Source organism: Marmota marmota, unplaced genomic scaffold (assembly GCF_001458135.2).
Source record: "Marmota marmota marmota unplaced genomic scaffold, marMar, whole genome shotgun sequence".
Classification (NCBI taxonomy): domain Eukaryota; kingdom Metazoa; phylum Chordata; class Mammalia; order Rodentia; family Sciuridae; genus Marmota; species Marmota marmota.
Window position 1 is genome coordinate 31039053 of NW_025999932.1, and position 19909 is coordinate 31058961.

Below are 19909 nucleotides of genomic sequence, written 5' to 3' on the forward strand. Positions count from 1 at the left end.
AAATCTTGATGAAAAGTTAAAGAATTGTTTCTGTTGGAGTTCAAAAGATTTTCAGCTTCCCTTCTCAGTAGTGTTAGGTGGGGTCATCTAGAGTGATAGTTGCTCCACCCTCACGGTGGGGTTGATGGCGTTAGGTAATCTTATGAGCAGAACTCCTGGAGGAAGGGTTTAGGCTTAGGTAGGCTCCAGGTTCTTTGCTGAATGCCATTTGGATCTGGAGATTTTAAATCAGTGCACCTCCAGGGCCCACCAACTGCCAGTCCATGCTGGAAGACTGCACCCCATGGATCTCCCTTAGGTTCAACTTGTGGGGTGGAGGAATTAATGTTTAGTCTACTTCGTCACGTGTGGACCAGGTCTCTCTCCAGTTCAGTTTCCAAATTCAACCTCTCCTACTCTTGCAAATTCCCAGCCAGGTATCTCTTTCCTAACTGGTCCTGGGAAGCAGCCAGACTGGATGGGGACAGGGAGAGCTGGGTGGGTTTCCACAACCAGTATTCCTTCTGTGTAAACCCCTGTCCACATCTGATTTTCTCCTGGTCACTTAGGCACACTCCATGTTGCACAGTGTGGGTTGTCAGGCCTCTGTTCTGGGCGAAACTGGGGCATGCCAGCAACTGGTTCACCCAGCTGCAGGCCCCTATACTACAGCTGCAAAATGGGTAAACTAACACCTGTTGTTTTATGTGTTTAATTTTTTTTTTTTACACAACAATATGAAACAAACTTACAGCAGTACAAACTCAAAAAACTTCATAAAATAACCTTTGAAACTAGTTATCCACATGTGTGAAGGTGATAGGCAAGTTTTCTGAGTATTGACCTCCTAATGTTGGGCAGCCTGCAAAGTTAGGAGCACAGTGATAAAAGTGAAGGTTTTTCTTTAAAATTTTCTTTAAAAAAATATCTTCAAGGGTCAATATTAACTATTGCAATTATATTTGAAAGTTATGGGTTTTATCTTTTCTTCTCATCTCAATCACAGTTCTTTAGCAATGGGAAAATATTTTATTAGTTCCTAATTCTCTATTTTAGCTTGTTGGTTATGTTGAAAACTTCCTTTGCTTTTGTATGGAGACGGAACCCTGAATTGATAGTCATTTAAATAAATAAAGACCCATTTATTCTATCATTAATCTGCCTTATTGAAAAGTGGCAGTTTTTTTTTTTTTTTTAATAAAAGGTATAAATCAGAACACCACTACATTAAAAAACAAAGTGAAATATAAACCAATTAAAGCTCTGGTTTCAGAATAATTGATCTGAAGCCTTTTGTAACTATAACTAAAGAGTAGGCCTTCTTCATAAACAGATGAGTTATTACCTTTAGACCTTCTGGTGTTTGCCCTGCTGTGGTGTTTAGGGAATACTGTTTTACTTCTTGCTATAATTTGAATATAGATGGTGTCTCCCAAAATCCATGTGTTAAAAGGCTTGGTCCCCAGAATGGTGCTATTAGGAGGTGCTATGGACCTTTAGAAGGTAGGGCCTTATGGGAGAAAGGTTATTTAGGTCATTGGGATGTACCCTCAAAGGAGATGATAGAACCCCAATCTCCTCCTTTATTAGCTTGCTGGCTCATGAAGAAACCCCAATCTCTTCCTCTTTTTCTGTTTCCTTGCTCCACCATGTATATCCTATTCTCCCCACAAATGCATCTTGTGCTTTTACCACTCAATCTTGAACTGGAACCAACAGAATTCTAGGTTAAATAAACCTTTCTCTTTCTAAAGAAAATTGCCTCGGTATTTCATTAGAGTAATAGAAGGCTAAGTAACATACTTCCAAAATTGATGGATATCTTTTCATTTTTTTTTAGAGGGTGTCTTTTAGACTGTTGTGCTGCTATAACAAAATACCATAAATTACTGGCTTATAAACAATAGAAATTTATTTCTTATGGTTCTGGAGGCTGAGAAGTTTATGATCAAAGTGGCAACAGATTTGGAGTTTGATGGGGACGTACTTCCTTGTTCACCAAATGATACCTTTAGTTTGTGCCCATGAATACTGGATGGGGCAAGGCAGCTCTCTGGAGTCTCTCTGATAAGGGACTAATCTCATTTATGAAGGCTTGTCCCTCATGATTAACCTCCTAAAGGCACCATCTCCAAATACTATCACTTTAGGGGTTTGGATTTCAACATATAAACTGAGGGGAGAGGTTGAGGGGAGAGAACACAAAAATTAGACTACACTAATGGGGGAATGGGCAAGGAAAGGGAAGAAATCTCAAAGGGGAAAGGAATTTTATATTCAAATCTACTTGAGAGTATGAGGATTTTTAAAGCTTTTTACTCCCAGTTTTCCCAAGAGTAAAATAGATAATACGTCAGGAAGAATTTATATTTACTTGACAATATGTGGTTCTAAGACACTGGAGTTCCTTCTACTTTTAATTATTTCTATAATTGGTCATTTAAAAACAAAATACAAATTATAATCAAAATATTCCCTTATAAACAATACCTTCAGTAGGTTATAGAGGTTTCAGGCCATAAGAGAAAAAATTCACAATACCTGATAAAATGTTTTGAGCCACTTTCTCACTCCATTCAGGCAATTCTTTTGCTTTTTCTTCTGAAACAGGCGCACAGGGTACAATGTGACTCAGATTAATTTCTTCATTTGAAGTATCTTTAGTCTAAATAGTAAAATATTTTAAAATGTGAAAGTTATCTAAGTAGTAGAGGGAACAATTATTATTTTATAAAATACTGAGCCAACAAATACTAGATAGATATAATTAGTAAAAAATATCTCCAGTCAGCCTAGTTATTGAAAGTATTATAGAATACTATAATGGAACAGTGTTTTGGTGCACACCTGTAATTGTAGCTATTCAGGAGTCTGAGGAAGGAGGACTCCAAGTTTAAGGCCAGTCTGGATGACATCAGTGAGACCATGTCTCAGAATAAAAAAGGCTAGGAATGTAACTTAGTGGTAGAGTACTTTCCTAGCATGTGCCATGGCCTGGGCTTAATCCCCAGCACTGGCAAAAATAATAATAGTAAAAATAATAATACCAGAATTGTTATGAAGCTGAAAATTGTTCTGCTCTTGTGAATGTTTCCACTGGAAAGAACTAAATACTATTAGAACTCAAAAACACCACTTATCAAACAATATTTAAATTGACTAATTTTTTTCTTTCTTTGACCAGATTCTGGGTTCCTTCACACAAATTTCATTCTTACATATTAGTACGAACATATGGTACTTTAGAGTAAAAGCTTTCTGCTAAGTGATTCAATTGATAAGGAAAGAACTTTCTGAATAAACTGGTTTTGGTAGGGATCAAATAAAAGTCTTAATTTAAACAAGTAAAAATATATAAACATAGAATGACCTGACCTTCCATTTAAATGGAAATGGGGAGCATAGAAATTAATGTGCTTTGCTAATATAACAGCCCATTGCTACAATAGCTAGGGCCAACCCCCAAATCTCAAAGCCAAATTAACTCACTGTAAGAAATGAGAAACGAGGAACATGTTAACATAGACCTCACAGTATTACAAAACAACTCGAAAAAATAAAATTGAAAACAACCAAAAAACAAATTCTACATGGAGGAGAAAAACCACTTGTAAGTAAAATCTGAAGACAAACTGGGTAAAATATTTGCAATTTCTATCTTCAACTATAGGTCAATATCCCTAATATATAAATAACTCCTGAAAACTGAGAAAAGATTAACAAACCAATAATAAAAATGAAGTACTTGAATAACAATACGCAGAAAACAAAACTGAAGGCCCTTTTAAGCACAGATGCTCAATAACATTCAAAATTGAATTAAGATATTCTATTATATCATTTCTCATCTATCAGACTACCAAATACAGAAAGACTGACCACCTACCAGTCTGTTGACCAGGCTATAAGGAAATAGGTACACTATTCCCTCCTTATTTTTGGAAGATATGTTTCAAAACACCCAGTGGATGCCTGAAACCACACAGATAGCACTGAATCCTACAAATACTATTTTTTTCTATACATATATACCTATGGTAAAGTTTAACCTATTAATTAGGTGCAGTTAGAAATATATTTTGTGACAGCAAAACTAGCATAAATTTTTGTTCTTTTCATAATATCACAGAAAATTTATTCTTACCATAGATCTTAGAAACTTTGTATTTGACTTTTTCCCCCTCCTTTTTACCTGAAGGAAGTACTTTATAGCTTCTCCTTGGCACCCACCTTTGCTCTTATGTGTTGGGGGAATTATTAGGTAAAATAAAAATTATTTGAATCCAACCACTGCAATCCTGCAACAGTCCATCTGATAAATAAGATGGCTACAAACTAACTAAAGGAGAGATAGCATACACAGTTCAGACACACTTGCCAAAAAGATAATTCATGTCTCTGAAAGCATGGAGCAAGACAGACATAAGATTTCATCAAGCTACTCAGAATGGTGCCTAATTTAAACATATTACTTCTGGAATTTTCCATAATACTTTCAGTCCGGTTGATCACAAGTAATCAAAACCACCAATGTGTGATGTGTGTGTGACTGCTGTACTGTAGTACAATCCTAGGAGGGCATTTTATAAAAATCTACCAAAATTACAAATGCATTTATCTTTTGACTCAATTTTCCAACTTCTAAGAATTTATCCAATTACTTACACACTAATGAATAAACAGATTTAGAAAGTTATTCATTGAAGCCTTATTTGTAATAGCAAAATATCAGAACCATGCAAAGCACTTCTCAACAAGAGATTCATTAAAGAATCTATAATATATTCACAGAATGAATATAAGGATTAAGGAAGTTTTCTATTTACTGAAATGGAACAATATCTCAAGTTTACCTCCAAAGGAAAAACAAAAACAAAAATCCCCTCACAGGAAAATCTATTCTATTTTGTAAAAGTAAAAAAAAGGGGGTGGGGGTGGGGTAGGGTATGGATTAACCATTTGTACTTGGTTTTGTCTGCCTCAAGAAACTCCGGAAAGATATATAAGATAAAAATAAAAGTGATTATAGTGGCAGGGGAAATGGTGTGGACAGGGAAAAGATGAAGTAAAAGTAAAGCTGTTTAACTGTATATTCCTTTTTAATATCATTTGATTTTTCTAACACAGAAATATTACAAAAAATGAACATCTAATGATATGGAACAATTTCCAAATATACTGTTAAATATACAAGGAAGAAGCAATGCCAAAATTTATGTTAAAATAATATCTGTGTGTATATTTGTTTGACTACGCATAAAATATAATCTGGAAGGAAAATAAGCTACTAACAATGTGAAGAGTGGAGATAGGTGACTGGTGGACAGGAATGAGAGGCCAACTTACTATTCACTATATATCCTTTTATACCCTTTGATTTGGTTTCTTGGGATTAGCTTATTTTAAAAAATCTTTAAAATTAAAATAAATGTCTTGGAATCATTTTAGACTCCCAGAGTGATTATAGTGGCAGGGGAAATGGTGGTCTAAGATGTTCAACATTAGTCATAGTGACACTTTCTGAGTAAATGTGGACTATTCATGTGATATTCATTAATTCCAAAGAAAATTAACAAGCAATGACCATGAACAATACAGCAACGAACAACAGTGAACTGCCTGCAATACATAAACATACAATACTGTTTTCTTCATTGATTTACTTATATTACTATTCCTGCCTGGAATCTCTTTCAGTGTGCTACCATACTGTATGGTCAACTTTTCTTTATCATTCAAGAGTCCCCTTGGTCATGATGTCCTCTAGGATGAGGTTCCCATACCACCCATCCCATCTATCCACACTTACCTATAAGATTAGGCTGAATCTTGTAATGATCGCATTAGATAAAAATTATTTCTTTGCTTATCTGTGCTTTCAACTATATAACTCCTTGAGATAAGAAATTTATACTTTTTCCAATACATATGCCCACTATTCTAATACTCAGTAATTTACTGAATTCTAATCCAAATATGCCATTTAAAGTATATTTAATAATCAGAACCTGAACAATTAGAGAAGAAACTACTAAATATACTTTTAAGAAACCAAATCTCAGCTTTGTTTGCCCATCCATGAAAAATAAGGAACTGATAAAAATGGTAAGAGTGCAAGAAAGAGTAGCATACCCAGCCCTAAGTTCTTGGTAAATACAGGAAAGTAGAGAACAATCTAAAACAAAAAGCAAGCACATCATTAATGATTAATTATTCAAATCTTTCAAGTATTGGAGAAAAACTATTCCCAAACACAGAATACCTTTTAAGATAGTTTAAGGAACAAATACTTGGTAAGAGAAATATTAAAGCTGATTTTAAGTGTCTTTGCTAATGAAATCTGCATAAGTGAATGTGTTTCAGTAAATGTGAAACTCATGAAACTGGCGAAAGGTACCATCAGAAAAGAACATACCCACTCTCTTTTGCTCTTTCATTTACCTTTTTTCCACGTTTTCCGCTATGACGCATATCCTTGTTGCCTTGGTCTAATGAAGTGGCAGAAGCTTCTTCCTTCAATTGGTCAGAGGGGCATCTTGCTCTTCCAGGGATTTGGAATTCATTTTCCCCTTCTGCCGTTTGCCAGTTGGCCTAGGTCATAAAGGACTAACCTTAGCTCAAATCAGACTTAACTTTTGTTTTTGGTTCTTTTCTCTATCATTGATTTTTATTTCCCATATTTTTTATTGGTACATTATAATCATACACAATGATGGGACTCACTGTTACATATTCAGACATGCACACAATATAACAACATAATTTAGCCAATATCATTCCCCAGTATTTCCCCTTTCTCTCCACTCCTCCAATCCTCTGGTCCCTTCCTCCACTTTTTTCATGAGATTTCCCCTCCACCTTTCTTTTCCTTTTCCTCTCTGGCTTCCACATACAAGAAGAAACAGACAACTCTCGACTTTCTGAGTTTGGATTATTTAGCTTAACATAATGTTCTCAAGTTCCATTCATTTTCCTGCAAGTGACAAAATGTCATTCTTTATGACTGAATAAAACTCCACTATGTATGTACATAACATTTTCTTTATCTATTCACCCACTGACAGACATCTAGGCTGGTTCTATGGTTTGACTGTTGTGAATTGTGCTGCTCATGGCAATTCATGAACCACTATGGTTCGCTTACTTTAATTCTTTAGGATAAAGCTATACCAAGGAGTGGTATAGCTGGGTCATACGGTGGTTCCATTATTGGTCTTTTGAGGAACCTGCACACTTATTTCCAAAGTGGTTATACTAATTTATAATCCCACCAAATGTGTAAATGTGTTCCATTTTCTTGATATCCTCTCTAGCATCAATTATTGTTTGTATTCCTGAGGGCTGCCATTCTAATTGGAGATGAATCTCAGTGAAGTTTTGATTTTAATTTCCCTAACTGCTAAGGAAGCTGAAGATATTTTCATATTTATTTATTAGCCATTAGTATTTCTTTTGAGAAGTGTCTATTTTGTCCATTTGCCTATTTACTAATTTTTTTCCATGTTTTTTGAGTTCTTTATATATTTCGGATTTTACTCCTCTGTCAGAATAAGAGCTAGCAAAGATTTTCTCTCATTCAGTAGCTTTTCTTTTTACATTCCTGCTAGATTGCTGTACAGAAGTTTTTTTAATTTGATGCAATCCCAATTAATAATTTCCGATTATTATTTCCTGAGCTTGATGGATCCTACTGGGAAAGCTGTTGTCTGTGCCTATATGTTGGATTGTTGACCCTACATTTTCTTCTAGGAGTTGCATAGTTTCTCTTTTAATTCCTAGGTCTTTGATCCATTTTGAGTTGACTTTTGTATAGGGTGAAAGATAAGAATCTAGTCTCATTCTTCTACATATGGATAACCAGTTTTACTAAAACCATTTGTTAAAAAGATGACTTTCCTCCAGATGCATTAGATCATACTCTCATGATACAATTATGCAAAAATCAGTGTTTGACAGTCTATAAACAACTATTTTTCTCTTCCCTAAACTTTTTTACCTCATCATCAAACCTCAAATCCCTAATGTTGTTTACACATATAATCTATAATAAATTTCAAAAAACAAAGCATAATGGTAACAGATTTTAGTATGTTATCTTTAAATCAGATATGATAATTATATTTAATTAGGTAACCAATAATAAATTTTAGGAAATATATACAAGACTAAAATTGAGTTTAAAGGCAATTAACAAAACTCATGTCCACTCTTCATTGTTAAAAGCTGACTTTTTTATTTTCTGCATTTAATATAACAGGTATTCTATCAGCATACACCTTGCTGAATGAATGCTTTAAAGTCAAAACAAATAAAAATTATGGCTATTACCTTTTGTTTACAGTTGAGGTTCTGGAACAATATAGCAAAGTAAAAATAATATACAACCAAAAACTAAAATTAGAGAAAATTACATATGCTATAACATAAAGTCTATTTAATTTCTTTTCAAAAGCACAGTAATGTAAGTACAGCTCATTTTCCTGAGTTTGTAAATTCTTCCGCATGAATACACCAAGGCTACACATTTCTATACAAGTGATCATGTGTTTGCTAACATATATTAAGAAACTATTGGTTATTCTTAAGTACTGCCCTTGATCACCAGGTCATTCTCAGGTACCTGAGAATAGGTGTTAAATATGTACATACACACATATATATATATGTACATACACACACACGTATACATATACACACATATATGCACACAAACACACACATATATATCTTTCTATTTGTCCTGTTCACTTCCCATCTCACCATTTAATAAAAAAACAGGTTAAATAATGGATTACAAATGTCTGCTGACCAAAGGGAAGAACAAAAAATTATGCTACCAGGCTGTTAAATGCAATCAATCAATCCCGGATAACTGTCAACATTCATAATAAAAAAATATTTTTCCCCTCTTGGCAAACAGTAGATGAGCAAAAACATTGGAAAAACCTCAGATGAATCTATTTCAACCTTCCAATGAAAGGTAAGTATGTGGGCAGAAGAAACAGATTAAATAAGGAAACTTCACAGGATGATCATATTTTAAATCACATGTTCTTTTCTTTTTATTTGGCCTTCACTTACCATGAGAACAAAGACAATTTACTCAATTGATACCTATTTCTAAAACACCAATCAGATATCTTATGTCCAACAACTTATCAGCTAAGGCTAAAATTACCTTAATTTCATTTGGTACCAATTAGTCCATTTTTCCAACCAAGCAATAATATAGCAAAGGAAACAATAGCTAACATTCACAGAGCATAACCACTTGCTACCATTAATATAAATGCTTTAAAGTTTACCACAGCCCCATGAAGTTTAAAACATACTGTTTGCCAAGAGGGGTAAAATATTTTTTATTATGAATGTTGACAGTTATCTGGGATTGATTGCACTTAACATCTCCATTTTATGGAAAGAGGACATTAAAGTCCATATAAGCTCAGTGAGAGCTGAGTTAAAGAAATATTAAGTGGAAAAATGTGAATTCCACAATCTTATCCACTATTTACAGCAAATTCCCAGCATGAAATTATGAACACAGAGAAAAATATATATTCTTATCTTCTAACTCTTATCACATCAGATGTTGTAATAATTTCTTTAAAAGCAGAAGTGCTTATGTTAAAATAGATTTTTTTACCCTAATGACTATAATACAAATTACCTGGAGCCGAAGATCAGACATTTGTCTTAACAGATCCTCAAAGAGTTCTCTATCATCTTCTGGTAACTCAGAAGACAAGACAACTCCCACAAAGCAACCTGCTGCTTGTAACATTGTATCAGGAAACATATAGGCACCTACAGTACATTTCAGAACTGGGGATCTATCAGGAACCAGAGGGTACAACCAGTCACAAACCTGAAAGAATTAGGTAAAAAAAATATATACATCAATAAATGGAATAGATTTTCATCTATGTTATAATAAAATTGTTATAAAAGAAACATTTTAAAGTCTAAAACACATTTTAAAAGATTTTATAGAACCATCAACATCAATAAATACCTAATGAAAATTAATCATTTGCTAATCTGATGTTCCTGCAAGAAAACTTTAAAAATGCTATTGCTCCCCTAATAATGGTTTTAAAACTGATGGCCTTAAATAGTCCAGTGCTACCAATATGCTTCTAGCTTTAAATGTAAGAATCAAAGTGAATTAATTATTCAAATTAGACATCCCTTTGTGGAAATGTACAAACTCAAATTGTTTTCCAGTACTACACATGTTATTTACTAATTTAAAACAATCCTATGAAATTGGTATTTAATGATAACATGAAAATATAAAAACTGTACATATTAACAGGGTACCATATAATATCTCAATACACATATACCCTGCACAATGTTCAAATCAGGTTAAACATTTATTTCCTCAAACATTTATCATTCTTTATGCTCAAAACTTTCAAAATCCTTTCTTCTAGCTTTTTGCAATGTACATTATATTATTATCTGTATTTACCCTACAATGCAATAGCATACCAGAATTTCTTGCTCCTAACTATAATTTGGTACCCATTGATCAATCCTACCTCATCCCTCTCCCAACCTCACCCTCATTTGCAGCCCTCTGGTAACCACCATTCAACTTCCATGAGATCAACATTTTTAGATTCCACATCAGGGAAATCCTGGTTCCTGTCTTTCTGTGCTTGGCTTATTTCACTTCACTTAATGACCTCTAGGTTCCATCAATACTGACACAAATGACAGGGTTTCATTCTTTTTTGCAGTGAATAGTATTACATTGTGCATATATACTATATGTTATCAATTCATCAACTGATAGGCACTTAGTTTTTATTTCAAAGCAGTTAGTATTATAATTTTTTTGCACATTGACACTGAAGCACAAACAGGTTAACTAATTTGCTAAGGGTCAACAATTAAAAAGTGAAGGTAGGATTTGAGATCATGCAGTCTGAATCAGAAAAGAAAAGAACTGTTTTAATTAAAAACAACCCAGAACTCATAATGTAAAATATTTTTTCTTTTTTTTTAAACCCCAAGAGAACCTACCATGACAGAGCTAGAAGAGATTAAGATATGTTTGTGTACTCACTATGTATTATGAAATTAAGACAAAATAACACAAAGTGCTCCTGCAATGCCATCTGGGGAGGGCAGTTTATCAATACACTTTGACTTAAATTCAAATCATGGCTATCTAAATTCACGAGATTAATTTTAAATCAGAATTTCCAAATGCATTCATTTCTAATATGTTAACATTCTTTCAGTAACCAAAATTTTATTGTGCACAACTTCCAGAACACTATTATCATAAAGAAAATTGGAAAGCCAATTTATTAAAACAATGTGTAATGAATGTAAGTCAAAGAGCATGAGAAATTTCATATGAAAGATGGAAAACTCTGATATACTACCATCATCTCTAACCAACAAAATAAAAACATGCAAGAACTAGAATACTCAAGTGACTCCTAGAAAGTGCCTAATAAGCACTTTAAAATTCTTTTTCTTTTACATATTCTTTTCTATTCATCCCAAAAGTCACTTCTTTTATAAAAGTCAAACTTCAGTCAGCTACAAAACAAGTACAGTCTTCCAAAATGATGTTGGGTAATTCACAAACTCTTAATATCTGAGTAGTTATGTATTTTAATATGTACCAAGAAAAAAACATCCTTTCCTTAATTTCAGTTGTTACTGGTTTGATGAAATTAACAAGTGAAAATAAAAATATTAACAAAGTAATAGGATTATAATTTTGACAAAAAAAATTGTAGATTATTGTAAAATGACCAAAGTTTGTGAAAATCTTTATGTACTTTACTACAATTTCTTTAAAATTCATTGTCACCTTGACTATTTGAACTGGATATCCCCAATTCTTTCTAAGAAAAACCCTTAAGGGGTTGGGGCAACTTTCAATAACATCAGTTATAACATACCAGTTTTCTAAGTGAAGATAATTCAATCCAGATGAGATTTAGTCTCAATGGTGGAAAAACAGTCAAGAGATTTTGGGGGTGGGGAGAATTCTAAAAAATTCTAGAAATTAACTCTTCATCATTATATTTTGGCAACTAATTTCTCCTGAATTAAAAAATATTAATTTCTTAATAACTTCTAGGTTCTTTAAACAACATTCAAGTTAACTCCATGTAAAAGCTACATATCTTTAAAAAAGAACTTAGTATACATTAGAAAAAAATAGTGCTATAACTAAGCCACATAATCTGAACTTTGGATGAAAATACTTTGCTTAAATAGTGATTTCTCATTGATGCAAACTCCTTTGTTATACTCAATGTATAACAAGTTCTTATTTCAAGAGTCTATCTCCCTTGTTTCTACATGCAACCTTTTAAAGCAGATTGTATTGAACTATCACATTCAGAATACCTCACTAAATCCACAACAATGCCTCAAACATTAACTATTATTTAGTGGCAGTCTTTGCACTTGGACCAACTACATTCTGGTAAACTCATCTGTAGTTTCTAACTTTATGTTAGATTTTGGGCTGGACCTTTTTTTTTTTTTTTTTTTTTTTAATGCTTACAGTAGCCGTCCTGTGTAGATGTTTGGCAACATCCCTATCCTTAACCACGATGCTGGCAGCAACCACTTTCTAGCTGCAATAACTGAAAATGTCTGCAGATGTACTCAAAAGTTTCCTGGAGGGACAAAATTGCTCCTAGTTGAGAACTACTACTCTAGACAGTGCTGATTCTAGCCCAGTTCAGACGCTCAGCTGGGTCTGATAACATTTGTGGATATTTACAATTACACAGCCACATGAATTACATACATAACTTGTATATATTATATAACTTGAAATTAAAGTTACTAGGTAACTCCGGGTAAAGAATTAAAAACTTAAGAATAAACACTCTGATGTTCCTTAGGGTCCTATCATCACAAATACCAAAACAAGACCTCATTATCTTAAAAAAAGAAAAAAAGAAAGAAAGGAAAAGAAAATCAAACAGAAATGTAGATGTTCAAAGCTCATAAATACATTTAAGAAGTAGAACTTAAATATTTTTTCACTTGTCTTACAATCCTAGACACATTATAAATGTTGTCAAAAATGATGCAAAGATGTCATTTTATATATATGATATGTAGATGTCTAAATATATTTGAAATTATGTTTTATGTTTTCCTTTGACTTACCTGAAGAAACCCAGGAGGACGGTTTAGAACTGTATCAAGAGAATTATCCAAGAATCTCACAATTCGAAGGTACCCAGGATATGAAGGTGCACTAACCTCCCCTGCAGGATTTACAAAAAAAATCTGTACTCCATTTGGTATCAAAATCAACTCGTCTGCATCTAGCCCTAAGGTCTCAAGAGGAGGTGGCTGAGAATGATTCCTATAGAAGTCTTCTCCCACTGACGAAAACTCCCCAGAATCTGTTCCATAGGACACAGTGTAGTGACCCTCTGCAGCCTGAGGGGTATAAGCAGGAGGAGCTTCTGATGGACAGCCTGGAGATGGCAAGGACAAAGAAGGTGTAGCCACCAACCCTGCACTTAAGGCTGAAGTGTTTCCATCTACTTCAGCATGCTGAGGAGGTAAATTAAAGGACTGAGGCTCTGGTGACTTTTCACATATGTCTTTAGGTGGAAATTCTGGATATAACTTAGGTACCTCCTGAAGGTCATTCCGCAGAGAAGTAGCAAGGCCCTTCTCTAGAATTTCTAACCTCGTGCGTACATTCTGTAGTGTTTCTTTCATTTTCTGTTGCATTTGTCTAGCAGATTCCCACTCAGGGCCTGTGTGTTCAGCTTCAGTTGATACAATGCTGATTCCCCTGAGCAGGTGTCCTATTCCTTGTTTATAGTAGTTCTTTGCTTCTTCCTTCTGACCTAATTCATCTGTATTCAGTCCTTTATTAACAAATAAAAAGGCTTTTTTATATGCTTCCTTGATGATCTTGATTTCAGCAGGTTCTCCATCTTGTGGCTCTTGCTCCATAACTGCAAAATAGAAAACATTCGTAATTATTTTGCTTAACTGTTTACTTCTCTAGTATCCACCTCATCTACCTGAATATATTTAAAGAGGACAGTTTTCTCTGTCTTGTTCACTATGGCATCCCCTAAGCTTACTTTTAGTTTTGACACAGAAAAAGCATTCAATATATAGCTGATGAACAGATAAAGGCTCTTGGGTCCAAATATCTTATTAATTAAAAAACAGAATAGAATACATCAAAATACGTCTATTAAGTAATTTTTTGTTCCTGTTTCTTACAATAAATGAAATAGTTCTCTATGTCAAAATTTAGCATTGGAACAAAAGAATCTCATTCTGAAATTCATTGTTAATATAAATCCAGATTATCTCTAGCTAATAAAAAATGAGTTGAATCATACTTTATAAAGGACAAATGAGAAAAATTTCAATTATGTATAGTTAGCATTATTCCCTCCCCAAACCTTACTGACTTTAAAGATTATTAAAATAGCATGCCTATTTTTCATAATGAGAAAAAGACATTAACAGGCATTTCTCTCTCTCACACACACACACACACACACAAAGACTCAAAAGCCACGTGAAAAGGTGTTCAACACATTATTTCTCAGGAAAATAAAACTAAAATCCACAGTGATCTTCAGATGGCAAAAATTTAAAAACTGTTAGAAAAACATAAATGAAGAGCTGGGAATATAGCCCAGCTGGTAGAGTGCTCGCATGCACAAGGCCCTGGGTTCAAACTCCAGCACCACAAAAAAAAAAGAAAGAAAGAAACTTTGCTGCTGGAAAAAATGGCACACCACTTTGGAAAATGGGCAATTTTTATTAAAGCTGAACATTCATTTACTCTATGACCCAGCAATTCCATTTGCAGGTAGGGGTGTGTGTGTGTGTGTGTGTGCGCGCGTATATGTGTGTGCACCAAAAATATGTACAGTTCTCCCTAATCTGCAGATTCATTTTCCATGGTTTAAGTTACATAAGGTTAACCATGTTCTGAAAATATTAAATGGAAAACTCCAGAAAGAATTCATAAGTTTTAAACTGTGCACTGTTTTGAGTAGTGTTACAAAATCTCACTCCAACCCACCAAGAATGTGAATAATCTCCCTGGCCAGCATATCCATGTATTTGCCCATCATTTAGTAGCCATCCTGGTTATCAGATCAACCTCAGTACTATAGTGCTTGTATTCAAGTAACTCTTATTTTACTTAATAATGGCCCCAAAGCACAAAGCAGTTGTGTTGGTAAAAATTTGGCTGTTTCAAAAAGAAGCTGTAAAAGTGCTTAATATAAGTGAAAAAGTTCCCAACTTAATAAACAAACAAAAAAATCAATGTTGAGATTGCTAAGATCTATGGTAATAATGAATCTTCTTCTATCTACGCAATTATAAAGAAGGAAAAAGATATTCATGCCAGTATGACTGTCATACCTCTAAATTCAAAAGTTACAGCTACAATGTGCAATAAGTGCTGAGTTAAGACAGAAAAATCATTAAATTTATGGGTGGAAGACATGAACACAATGTGTTCTGACTAATTGGCAGTGTGTTGCAATAGAAAGCACTGAGTCTATAGAAAGACTTAGTAAGTCTTGCTATAGCAAGGGATTCCCTAAAAAAAAAATATATCAAAAATCACTTAATGCAAATAAGGAGTAGTTACACAGATTCAACATTAGCTTTGGGCCAAACTGCATGTGCTGATGAGAAATTGCTGCTACAAAGAGTGGAAGAAGTCAATTAAGGAAAATGGGATACCATCCAACACAATTCTTCAACTGCAATGAAACCACTCTGTTTTTTTGTTTGTTTGATTTATTTATTTATTTTTTGACGGGGAGGGTTACCAGGGATTGAACTCAGGGGCACTCAACCACTGAGCCACATCCCCAGCCCTACTTTGTATTTTATTTAGAGACAGGGTCTCACTGAGTTAATTAGCACCTCACTTTTGCTGAGGCTGGCTTTGAACTCTCAATCCTCCTGTCTCAGCCTCCTGAGCCACTGGTATCACAGACATGGGCCACTGCACCTGGTGAAACCACTTTCTTCTTGAAGAAGTCCTACAAGTGCAAAGGAAGCACCATGGCATAAAACATGGAAGGCCATACAAAAATTTCTAATTACATATTCTTCTGAACAGTCTCAGTAAAAGACCACCTGGACTACCAAGGACCCTAAACATGGACGTCATCAACTCCTGACATCCAATAATCAACATAGTCATGATTCGATGGTCCAGGATCACCCAAAGCAGAGGATACATCTAGAGTCTATCAATACATCAGAACTTAAATAGTAGCCTAATAATACCACATTAAATGCCTATGTCATTCATCTCATCACACAGACAATGTACCATCTCACATCAACAAAAGGGTGAATAAACTGCACTGTATTTTAAGAAAGACCACATTCATATAACTTTTATCAAGATATATTATAATTCTGCTATTTTATTATCATTTGTTAATTTCTTATTATGCCTAAGTTTTAAGTTAACTTTATCACAGACATACATGTATAGAAAAAATAATGTATATATAGAGTTCAGTATCATCCATGACAACAAGCATCCATGTAGGGTCTTAGAAAATATCTCCCCTGAATAAGTCTGTGTGTCTCTCTCTGTGTGTATATACACACACATGCAAGTCAAGTATCACAAAATGTGAGGAAAACTTCTAACATTAAACATAAAAATGAAAATGATGCATTTGGATGAAAAGAACGACATGCAGGGAAAAAATTAAACCCTATCATTTATAACAACATGCAGAAATACTGAATCCATAAAATAAAAATAAGATGAAAATGCCTCCAAAAGAGGGAGTGTTTGAAAATTAAATAAAAACATAGCTAGAAAGAAAAAATCAGTAGAGGAATAAAAAAATAAAGATTATAGGCTGGGAGTGGTGGCACCGTAATTCAAGCTACTTTGGAGGCTGAGGAAGATCATGAGTTCAAGGCCAGCCTAGACAATTTAGTAAGAGCCTGTCTCAAAAAATAAAAGGAGCTGGAGATATAGCTCAGTGGCAGAGCAACTCTGGGTTCTCTCCCCAGTACTAAACAAATAAAAAAAGGTTATAAAATCATGAAAAAATGTCCAGGAAGCAGAGCAAAGGGATTTAAAAAAGAAAGAAAAAAATAGGTAAGAAAATCCAGAAGGTTCAACATCTGAAAACTAAAACTTTCAGAAAAAAAGAATAGCCAAAAAAATAAGGGATGAAAGAGTAGTATAAATAATTCACAGAATTTACCATAACTGGAAAACATAAATTTCCAGATTTAAAAAGACCCATAAGGATGAAAAAAGATTCACATCAAGGAACATACAATGAAATTTCAGAAAACTGGGCTCAAAGGGACCCTCTTAAAAGGCTTAAAAAAGGAAAAATAAGAGTATTAAGGAACTTCCTCAAGGCAACAAGTATAATTTAAAATAAAATGGTAAAATTTATTCATAATTCTTAGTAAAAATACTTCCAAGCCCAGCCAAATGACTGCCCAGCTACTAGATCCTGTTTCTGGGATTTCATGTTTGGAGAAAGGTATCCCAACCAAGACTCATGATGGAAAATTCTCAAGATGCAACCTATTCAGATTAGGGTAGAAATAACTCCAGAAAAGATTTCTTCAAGAAACTAAAATTGACAGAAGACTTAATATACTTTTAATTTCTGAGAATAATAGAATTAATTGTAAGAGGATTCAAAGTTTACTTTGTGACAAATACATGGATAATTAAGGAAATAATTATCAAGACAATTATTAACTCCGGGGAAAACAAGATGACTAAACTAGAAACAAAAAGTAACCATTGGATATTACATTCCAGTTTTGATTAGTGTCATAATAACGAGAATGTGAATAATTCAAGATAATAATTCATAATAATGTGAATCTTGATGAATCTTGATGTTAGCAAAATTATGGAAGAACCAGTTTGAAAGATGGAATATGGATAGATAGAAAGTTTATGTGCTTGTGGTATAGAACAATAGGGCTAAAACTTACCAAGGCCCTAGTGAGAACCTATTTCTAAATTTAAAATATCTAAAAGGCTGGGGATGTGACTCAGTGGGTGAGGACCCCTGAGTTCAAACCCCAGTACCCACCCTCCTAAAAAACAAAAGAACCCTGATAATCCCCTTTCCCTGGAATTACACTTATTGCTGTGTCATCAAAATGTCTTCTCTTTACACAGACCCAAACCCCCTCTTCCTTCCAAAAACACGGGAAAACATTCTACATTCTACCTCCCTTAAGGTGCAAGAAAGATAAGAGTAAGAGAATATCAAGAAAGCAGGGGCCTATCATATTCCTAAGTAGTTATTGAGTATCTTGAAAAGGTAAAAAATGATTTCACATGCTTTAATTTTCAGTGTTGGAAAAGTCTTTGAAATGTCAACCTAAGGTATTAGAGTACCTTCACAGTATAATAGCCATATGACAAATCAAAATCTATTACCAAATACTATGATAAACTTGTTGTATTATTTAAACCTTCTAATAAAAGAAGTAAAAAAGGCATTTAATTTCACATATAACTATATGTATATGCTTTAAAAACCCCTCGCGCTTGCAGAGGTAAAACTCTGAACCAAAATACTTGGCAACTTAATTCAATCCCACAAATAATGAAGGTAGTAAACAATTATGTTTAACAAGCAAAATCGCCAAATAGTTTTTAATACAGCATTTAATCTCCCTAGAGCTAGCAGAAGTTAGTCTAATGTCTGCCTGCCTGCCAGCCAATCCGGCCCTTTTAAAAAGAAACAGGGTTTTTTTCTTTAAAATTTACTTTTTATTATTTAAATTATATATTGACAAATCAGTTGTGTTTATGGGGTATGAAGTGATGGTATATTTGGGTTTTTAATATGGAATGATTAAATCTAATTTATCAATCACCTCAAATATTTGATATTTTTTGAAATGAAAACATTTGAGGCTTTATCTGATATTGAAATGTACAACACTCAATTAGCTATATTCACCATTCTGCGCAACAGATCTTAAAAAAAATCACTCATTCCTCCTATTGATGTGGGCAGAGGGGGTGGAGAAATGAAATGAGTGGTTTTTTGTATTATCTGTATGCAATTCCCTCTAACATCCTACCCCATCTTATCCTATTCTGGATTGCTGGGCAAATTGTTTCAATAAGCGCCACATAGTATAAAGGCTTCCTGTTTCAAAGGGGTCATATGAAACCACCAAATTAAGTGAACACAAAAGGGAGGGAATCAGAAACTGAAATATTCATTCTTTGGCGGGGGGGGGGGGGAATATTCTTATATATTGCCGTTATTTTTCTTTTGTCAACCTCAAAAAATGTTAAACTCTTAAATAGTTGAAGCAATAACAAATTAGCAAACCTCGAGGATCCTCAAAAGACTACTACAGCAATCCACCAGAGTGGAAAAGGGAGTGGGCAACGGGCCAACCCTACAGTAACGCAATAATGCCTTGTCATTACAGCGCGCATTCCGAGACAAACTTTCCAGACACAGAACTGGGTCAGAGATCCTCTGCGGCGCTCAGTCCCTAGCAAACATCAACCAAAGTATTCGAAAGAGTAAAACCCCGTGTTCTGCATTCCCAATATAATTACTGTTGGTTGTGGAGTCTGAGCAAAAGACACGCTTCCGACCCTCGGGAGGCCGAGAACGCTGAGGGAGGGAAAGTCGCGGTGAAGAGCGGAGGTGGGGCTGCACAAACAGCCAACTGATAACCCGGGAGGACCGCGATCTGGGAGTGGCCGGGGGGGAGGAGGGTGCGCTCCATCCCGACAGTAAGACGCGCAGGAAGGGAGGCCGACGGTTCCTTAAACAGGGGATGGGGATTCACTAAGAACTTCTCCAACTGCTCTCCCCAGAAATGGCACCCTGTGACGAAAGTTCGTTGAGACCTGGACACCGGGCCGGCCTCCTAGGCCCGGCTTCCC

At 34.5% G+C, this 19909-nt stretch overlaps 1 protein-coding gene across 4 annotated transcripts in view; it reads right to left on the reverse strand.

Annotated features, from left to right (window-relative positions):
• The window catches only part of Spart (spartin), a 61079-nt gene that overhangs the window by 17930 nt on the left and 23240 nt on the right, over positions 1-19909 (reverse strand). For 3 of the 4 annotated variants that reach the window (XM_048800843.1, XM_015484210.2, XM_048800844.1), the window contains exons 2-5: positions 13141-13949; positions 9650-9847; positions 6421-6570; positions 2521-2644 (exon numbers count right to left, since the gene is read on the reverse strand). In XM_048800843.1, coding sequence (XP_048656800.1) covers positions 2521-2644; positions 6421-6570; positions 9650-9847; positions 13141-13947 — 1279 coding nt within the window. In that variant the 5' untranslated portion in view covers positions 13948-13949. Of the gene's footprint in view, positions 1-2520; positions 2645-6420; positions 6571-9649; positions 9848-13140; positions 13950-19576; positions 19659-19909 lie in introns of those variants that run through there. The other variant, XM_015484211.2, reaches the window with a different exon arrangement.